Source organism: Barbatula barbatula, assembly GCF_947034865.1.
Source record: "Barbatula barbatula genome assembly, chromosome: 3".
In the NCBI taxonomy this organism is placed as follows: domain Eukaryota; kingdom Metazoa; phylum Chordata; class Actinopteri; order Cypriniformes; family Nemacheilidae; genus Barbatula; species Barbatula barbatula.
Window position 1 is genome coordinate 17755560 of NC_136764.1, and position 8573 is coordinate 17764132.

Sequence of the window (8573 nt, forward strand, 5' to 3'; positions counted from 1 at the left end):
TATTCGCCTTCACGCGGCGCTGCGCACAACGATCGGTAACAACACCGAAATACCGCGAGAACGAGGGCTCTCTGATTACTCTCGCGATAGTGTGATGCGGTATGCAGATCTATTTGCGCAACTGGGCGTGCAGTCAAACACGCCGCTGTGGTTTCGCGCTGTCGTGTATATGATGCGACGACATGTCGTGTCACACGTATCGGTTCTTCTGAGTGCTCATCAGCTTTTTAGAGTGTGCGAACTTAAGGTACGTTTGGAGTGTTTAACTCTAGCATTATTATTAGCAGTAAAAGATAAACTGCCCGTTAAACCGCAGAAATAAATGTTTAGATTCGTAGTTACGTTAGTGTTATTTTTTAGTTCATAGTCTCCACCATATTGCACTTAAATGTTTAAACTAAGCCCTAGAAATAGCAGGTGCATGGGAATTTAACCGTAGTATTCGTTAAGTGAAAACTCAATATTCCTTATGGTGGTATTTTATGTTAAACCTTTTTGAACAGATGTTTGGTGGTTGCATCACAGATAGTTTAATAATATTGTTAGTTTGCAGGCAGAATGGGTAGAAGCTACATTGTTGATGAAGCGGTGGAGACATATCTTGGTGAACTTCAGACACCACCTGGATCGTGTGTCACTGGACTCCTAACTGGTCAAGTAAACAAACAGATCCCAAATTGGTCAGTTTTTAGAAATGTTGCTATTGTGGCACATAACCAGATGTCCTCGTCTTTTCATAGTCGTCCCCTCAGCGAGACTTTGTAGCGTTGGCCGTACAGACTCCTCACAGGGAGAGTGAGGGTCCTGCAAAAGCTTCGACTAAGAAGAGTCCGCTAGATGACATTGATGTGGAGTGGGTCACAGAACATGCCAGACAGGTGGGTAACCCGCTCTTAACCTCTTCACACTGTGGCTATTGGAATATAACTGTCTATTTGTACAGTAAAGGATTTTTATGGCATGATTGTAGGTATCCCGCATGTTACCAGGAGGTCTCAGCATCCTTGGGCTGTTTTTGGTAACCCCACCTGAATTCTCTAAAGATGCCCAGAACACTCTTAAAAGGGTACGTCTTTTATGTATGACCGTCATGTATAGCTTAAATACCATCATAATGTTTTTTCTTTGTTTTTACAATACGTAGCTTATATTTGCTGTGGATAAATATATAACTAAAGGAAGACTTTGGGAGCTCACAGAGGAGGACGTGACAGATCGAGTCACACTGCACATTTGCTCCAACACAAAGAAGTATCCTGCACACTATGGTTAATTCACTAAACACTGTGCTTGTAAAATCTCTCTCCTATAGTCACATTTGAGATTACAATTGAAAAATTCTTGACCTAAATGTACAGAGCTGTCTGCAGATCATTTGATGTGAAGGATCCAAAGGTGGGAGACACTTTTTTGGCTAATAACTGAGCTTATAGACATACAAATAATATACAGTTTATATTTTTCTCTGTATTATTGAATTGATTTGCAGAGTTCAGCCAAACCAGCCGACTGGAAGTATCAAACAAGCGTCTTGTCATCCTGGCCCATGTTAACCTGCTCTGTTGAGCTTGATGTGCTCATCCCTGTGACTGAATCTGCCTCTAAAAACAACGAAAAGTGCATACAGGTGAGAACTAAGACAGGTATCCAAAGGCCATAATGTACAAAATGATATAATTAGTTCATTATTATTTTTTATTCTGCAGGATGGTCTTAGGAAATGGGCTAAGCAGATTGAGGCTGGTCACTGTCTCATAAATGGTAAACGGGCATTAGATGACTCTGAACTTATTTCAGGACAGGTAAAGGCTTAATTTAGTTTTCCGTTGTTAAATTAACTTTAATTCTGGATTTGAACTGAAATGGACATCTGTTCTTTATCAGAAAAAGAATCCAAAGATTACCCAGCGTCAAACACTCCCAGCACAGATCCTTGTCTCTGATGTGAGTACTTCGTCTTTTAAACATAATTGATAGGGTATTTATTAGTACATTTTAAAATAATAATACTATCAACATCACAGGAGCAGCCAGAGGTGGATGAGAGGTCCAGCGCACAGGTTCAAGTGTGCAGTGGTTCAGCGAGGATTCAGGGGGTGGTGCACTGCAAAGCCTACATCCACAACAATAAACCTAAAGCCAGACAAGCAGCACAGGTCTGTAAATCTGCTCTCACTGGTTTGTGCTGTTATTGCAGTTTTTCTTAAGATGATTTGGCACATGTCACCTAAAATAGCTCAATGTAACACTTGCGCATTCATCATGACCAGCATTTGGTCATACACTATTTGTTCTGTACCAAACACTCTCCTTATTTACTGTCATTTGATATGAAGTCAGTGCTTGGTGCTAAATGTATGGCTGCGATTGTAGGCCATCAAGAGAGACATCATAAATACGGTGTCCTGCAGAGTGGAGACGTTTCTGGAGGATCTTTTAATAAGCGAGGGAAGTCACAAAGGTAAAGTGGCACGTTTTGTTGGCAGTTTCAAGAGATGTTAAAAAAACATACGTTCAATGTTTCTTGCAAACATAACATTGACCGCTAGGTGGCATTCACGTTCTGTTTTTGAATTCTACACTGAATGATTGCACAAAGTAAAAAATAGCATCATTCAGGACATGAATGTATTTTTATGTATGTTTTCTTCAGGCACATGCAGCGGACGGCAGGCTCTTCCTCGACGTGTTTTTGTCCCAGCGCCCTGCTCTGGTCTGTCGCTGTGTGACTACATGTTTCCAGATGAAAGCACCGGTGATGTGGCCGAGCGTCTGAAAGAGATGCTGGATTGGGACACCCCAGAGTCGGACATAGATATTAGTTTGGAGACCAATACCTGTAAGTCTTGCCAAAATTAAAATGAGGCATTTTTTGGGCATAATTAGCTAGTCTTTAAACAGCGGAATGTACTTTTTTAATGATACTATTGTGTTGGATTGTGTCATATTGTTATCAGGCCTTCTATCTGTTTAATGAATGTGCTAATAGGATATTGCGTCATGTAAAGCAAGCTCTTGCAAAGACCCTATAAAATGTAGGAATTAGTGATCACAAGTGGCATTTAACAGTCAAGAATGTGTATAGGTGTGGGACTGTGAGAATGCCAAAGGATAACCTTTGTTAAAGTGAGCAAAAACCTTTGACACACCCTGACTCATTTCCCCTACCACAATAATAATAGCCAGTTACGCCTCTCCTCCTGTTCAAACCTGTTTTATAAAGCTTTACAGACAAATGATTTTCCACGTAAGGCCAAAAATGCAAAACATGGAAAAGCTAATATTGCTAGCCGTAGGCAACAGAAAACCTTATACCCTATTAATAGCTTTCGATTTGGGAAGTTTGGATGATTTATCTCTATGGCAACATGATCTCAGCACTTCATAGGAAATACTGAACTTTTTCTTCCGCTTGGTGCTATAAAATGACAGGAACCAGTGATTTAAATGCACTGATATGACATGTTTCTTCATGTATTTCAGTATTTTGCTCTGAGGTAAATGACAGTCACAGAGGTGATTCTTGTAAATATGTCACTTCAGAAGTTGAAACTCCCAAAATCCAGAAAGCCCCTCAATACTATGCTGGTGAGTGTCTTGTGATATTAAAATCTAAGCTCTAAGTTGTTAGAATTAACTAAAACTAAATAACTTTTTTACCATAGATAATTTTTGTAATAATTCAAACTTCATGTTGTGGTTTTAATGAGGCTTAAACCTGAATGACCAGTATTTAAAGTTGTGTAGTCTGTCTATGTTACACAAGGTTTGACAGTACAGTATTGTATTGAATTCCGTGTCAATGACTAGATTCATGTGGCATGCTAGTTGGGTAGATTGAGCAGTCCACTGTTTTCATGTGATTCTTAAACTAATGCTTTAATTTCTCACACTCCTATTTCCCTGTCTCCCATTCCTGTCTTTCTCTCCCATAGGTGTGGCAGTAGCAGCAGCTGTTGCTCTTCTTGCCACAGCAACATCCCTGATATATTTTAATGAGTAACTCTCCAAACTCCATGTATGTATGAGTGTGAGCGTGTATAAGCTTGTATGTTTGAGTAATACAGAACTAAATGATGTTTATATATGATTTCAAATCATTTAATATGCATTTCACAAAAGGGACTACGGATGAAAATTAGCCAGTGTTTGCTTAATCTGGTGCATTTTACATATTGTATATGTTATTAATGTGCATTGTCCCTGATTAAATAAAGGAAAAATATCAGACAAAAATCAGATTTTTAATTCATGATAGCTCATTTGATTCGCCTTTGAAATGGCTTGTTAAATGATATTGAATTATTTGTAATTGTTGTCAAAGTCTGTTAAATTGGGAAATTAAAATTTTATCACAGTATGATTTTTTTTTCTCTATTATTTTAGATTTTAAAAGCACCCTTACCAGTGGCATGTGCTCACTTGTGCTGGGGTTTGCCCTGTGTTCTCTATGGTAATTTGTCTTGAGTCATTTTTAATCCAATCCTTTCTGGCTTCTGCCAGCTCCTCTGTATTGAAGAAATACAGGAACTGATCCATTGCATGAAATATAATTGGTTTAATCCGTTATGATTTACAATAAGTAATTCTGTGATGCTCTTAACTTGAACTAAAGTAAAACCCATATTAAACATATAACTATGGATATCCTTAAGAGTGTCAATTCAATTTAACTCACCTATAGCACATTCCCCCATACCTTCCAGCAAACACACAGAAGCACTCATATAATGTGAAAATGTTTAATCTTTGTGATGTTAGTTGGCTGCATGTCATGACGTGTTTTACTTGGAAGGGTTTTTGTAGCACACAACCATACTGTCATCAAGCCATAAAAGAGAAATGTGCGTGTCTGTGTCTTCATAAAAGAATGTCATAGGGTGAGAATGGTCAAATATAAAGTCACGCATTAATCTTATGTATATGTACATACTTTTATTACTCCGGAAGCATTTAGCAGCTTATACACAATAAAATATCAATACTGTACAATGTGACAAGTTAAATTCCTTGTTAAATTTGTATACATTCTATATAAATGAGAATAATAGTGTACCCTTGATAACATAATGCTGCAGACTCTTCAAATGCCTAAATACATCCTTGAAAGTGGGTATTTGTTGAAATCGAGACATTTTCATAGCATCTCTATCAGGGATGTGACAGCTGGATTCTGGTCATTCATTGCGACCTTTTCCGGATCATTCCACATCAGCGTTCCATACTTCATCGGGACAGGCGGCAAACTCTTTTTCTGGTAGCAGACCGTACTCATTCAAGAAATTCTCCACGTCTGTGGCAAAGAACTCCTCGTTCATGTGCTTCGTAACGCACAGGAAGTTACCCAGCAGCTCTCCGGCCTTGTACACCAGCAGAGTTGGCAGAACGTCGTCTGAAAAGCGCTCGCCAGCTCCTGTAGCGGAAGCCCGAATGCGACAGAATTTGACGCTGGGATATTCTGCTGCCAGACAAGTCAGGCAATTGTTGAGGGCGTCACAGCCTTTGACCCCGTCATCATATATGTGCACCACTACTAAAGTCAGGCAATGTTCTTTTTCAATGACCTCCAGAAAAGCCTCCCCACTTTCCAACTCATAAACGGTATCAAACGTGTCCCCAAAGCTCAGGCGCTCGTGCATCTCATGCATACACTGCTTGCGATACATTCGCAGACAATTTTCGTCCTCCTCTTGTATCATCTCGTACTCTTGCATGCTCATCTACAGGTGTGGGTAGACATCATATTTTGATATAAAATATAATTATTTATTTTCTAATCTGAAAATACATGCAGGCTAAATCATAAATGCATTAGTTTGATAGACAAATATCCTTATTTTTTAATAATAGTGAAATAGTTCACTAAATAGTAACATAACAGATACATATACTGTTAAAACATAATTTTCGTTTTTTTTACAGATTTTCAAGTAGGCCTAGCCCTATAATGTCTAAAAGACTAGTCAAATATTAATGTTTATTAACATATTTTTCACGTTATTTTTAAATATGGTCAAAAACCATCAAATTACAGAAAAAGGCTGCAAAAGAAAAACAGGTAAACCGTGTCATTTTACGAGGAAACCTGATCATTTTTACGTTGTATTTCTATGCTGCTGGAATATTTCCGTTTTTACAGTCAAAATAAAGAAAAAGAGCAAATTTACAAGGAAACATTTTTAGCTTTTTATGGGATTTTTTTACAGTGTAGGTGTGTCCAAAATGAGCCACTGGTAGTGTAAGCTCAGGCATGTTAGAATCTTTGGGTGTATCACAGTATTAAACCTTAGAGGTGTTATTAAAACACAATGGGTTAATGAATCTGTAATCAAGTTACTTCCTCTGATCATTGTGTTTTTATTGTGTTGAAATATGTCTCACGTTCACCTTGCGGTTGACCTTTTCCTGTGTGTTCTCATTACTGGATTTGGGGTTGGACATCTGTCTGAGGAGCTCTCTCTTGTTAGGAGGGATGCTGTCGTGGTCCTCGCTCTCCAGTTTGAATCTTCTCCAGTCATGAATTACCCCTTTGGGCCCTGGGATACACAAAATGGACAACATAAGATTTATATTAATGAATAAATGAGCTTTTTTTCCATCCATGGATGTAAATGCACCCAAAATAAAAAAGTTTTCATTTGTAGTCTCTTTGCCAGATGTTATTTGGGGAGAAACTTAAAGAAAATACAACAATTACTTATAATTGCAACCATCTAAAAATAAAACAAATTTAATATACAGTATACATATATATGCATAATATAAAAATATACAATATTAAGACAGCATCGTGTTCACGTTTTTGATTGTATAGAAGCCATTTCTCAAAATAATACTTAAACGAGTAAAATGATGTATACTCTCTGGTGGATTACATTACATTCCACTGATGTGATGCTTTAAAAGAAAAAACAGCTTGACCAAAAGAGGTGTATCAGTATACTGTGGGATAGGATAGTCCAGTATTACCTCACCATGACTAGGTGTTTTGCAGTCAATATGTTTGAATTTTATTCACTATATCATATATGATATTCACTATGTCAGACCCAAACCTGTTTGTGTTGCTGGCAGTTCTTCATTCTCAGTCGACCCTGACATGGTTTCACTGGTATCTTCTAAAGACCTAATGAAACAAATTCATGAATGACCAAATAATATATAAGGAAGTTGTTGGATATCAGTATGCCTGTTTTGTGCAACTTCCTCGTAAAATCTAAGAAATTCACTCAAATAAGAACAATTACTATTGAACAGGAAAACCAGTGATGACCTTGAAACTCAGAAACTAAAGGAAGCTTGTGTTGACTTATGAATATTGTGATCATATGTATAATGTTTTTTTTTTCGTTTATGACATGCTGACACAGTCAGTCCTTGTTACAGTTATCCAGGTTGAGGTGGATTTAGCAGATTATGAAATTGTAGTTGATGGATCGGATTAAAATCAGATTATATTGTCGTGTTTTGGAGGTTTATTTTGAATGGTATGCAATTGGTTGTTTTCTCGTAAATGTTCTGCTATTTGAAAAGACTGGTAGCTACCGAAGCCTGGAATAACACAAATCTGCATGCCAATGATAAATATAATCAACAGGTTTAGCAAAGGGTTAGCTGGTGGTTTACCAATAAAATATGATGACAGTGTCATATCCGGATGTTATGACCAATACAAACTCAGACGTTAACTATAAATTATCTTGTTTTATAATCTTGTTTTCTACATTTGTCATCGCTCTACAGTTTCACTCATATTTTCACAATCGTAACATACATAACCTCCTTTTTCCCCTTAATACTATTTACGCATCAAAATAATTAACTTGCTCATTGTACATTCAACAAACCATGTTGGTGTCTTTATCAATTCAAAGCCTTTGCCACAGTAGCGTCCTGGTTTCTTAGGTTCTTGATAATGTGGATGCATTCAGAAATATTAAATATTATGCCTTCAGTCTTCTTTTTAAAATCTGTGGCCTATGTATGCTACACTATAATACAAGGATCAAAAAGAGAACCGAATGTAATTCTTACCTGACTGTTTGCTGTCACTATCTGTCTGTGCTCTTTTACAAGTTTACTCTGTTGTAGGGCTTTGTCTCCATGGACATCATATAAATCTGAGTAATAATTTGGTGTCATAATAGGATTACTGGCGAGGAATTAAGCCTGTTCTGATTACATCTCTATCCGAACCACAGGGAGATATAAGTAGACAAAATGCAGATCCCAAGGTTATTAACAAAGTGTGAACAGGCTGCTCATTTCAATTTATTTGTGAAAAGTGAGATGACAGCTTTGTCATTTGGGAGTGTTCAAGCATTGCATTGCAAGAATTAAGACATCCTTACTATTGTTCATGTTTTTCTTATGGACAGCATGGTTAATATTTGTCATTTACTTCTGTTAAATGAAAGTTATGAATTTTTTGTATTTGTTTTTAATATGGGTTAATGTGTTTTATAATATGGGTGAAAAAACATGCTCATCTTCATTAATTATATATGTCTGAGGGTAAAACATTTAGGCCCTTTTTAGTAAACGTTGGAAGGGGGTTTTACAGACCCTGAACA

General features: G+C 37.3%; 2 protein-coding genes across 7 annotated transcripts; one reads left to right on the forward strand and one right to left on the reverse strand.

The window, feature by feature from the left end:
- The first annotated feature begins 160 nt into the window (after positions 1–160).
- odr4 (odr-4 GPCR localization factor homolog) lies at positions 161–4996 on the forward strand. Of its 5 annotated transcripts, none has more exons than XM_079453094.1 (15): positions 166–247; positions 554–657; positions 741–878; positions 971–1066; positions 1145–1251; positions 1359–1395; positions 1490–1627; positions 1707–1802; positions 1885–1944; positions 2025–2156; positions 2374–2461; positions 2654–2839; positions 3484–3588; positions 3936–4018; positions 4387–4996. In XM_079453094.1, the coding sequence occupies exons 2-14, from the start codon at positions 559–561 to the stop codon at positions 4001–4003; spliced, it is 1350 nt and encodes a 449-aa protein (XP_079309220.1). In that variant the 5' UTR covers positions 166–247; positions 554–558; the 3' UTR covers positions 4004–4018; positions 4387–4996. The 5 variants fall into 5 exon arrangements, with proteins under 5 accessions (XP_079309218.1, XP_079309220.1, XP_079309217.1 ...); XM_079453091.1 differs by having other exon boundaries at positions 167–247; positions 547–657; positions 4387–4995; XM_079453092.1 differs by lacking the exon at positions 4387–4996 and having other exon boundaries at positions 161–247; positions 3936–4362.
- On the reverse strand, positions 4541–8294 carry pdca (phosducin a). Of its 2 annotated transcripts, none has more exons than XM_079453095.1 (4): positions 8035–8294; positions 7056–7126; positions 6388–6536; positions 4541–5720 (listed from the first exon to the last, which is right to left on the reverse strand). In XM_079453095.1, exons 2-4 carry the CDS (start codon positions 7099–7101, stop codon positions 5202–5204), a joined length of 714 nt encoding a protein of 237 aa, XP_079309221.1. In that variant the 5' UTR covers positions 7102–7126; positions 8035–8294; the 3' UTR covers positions 4541–5201. The 2 variants fall into 2 exon arrangements, with proteins under 2 accessions (XP_079309221.1, XP_079309222.1); XM_079453096.1 differs by having other exon boundaries at positions 4900–5720; positions 7056–7118; positions 8035–8140.
- Between the last annotated feature and the right edge of the window lie 279 nt (positions 8295–8573).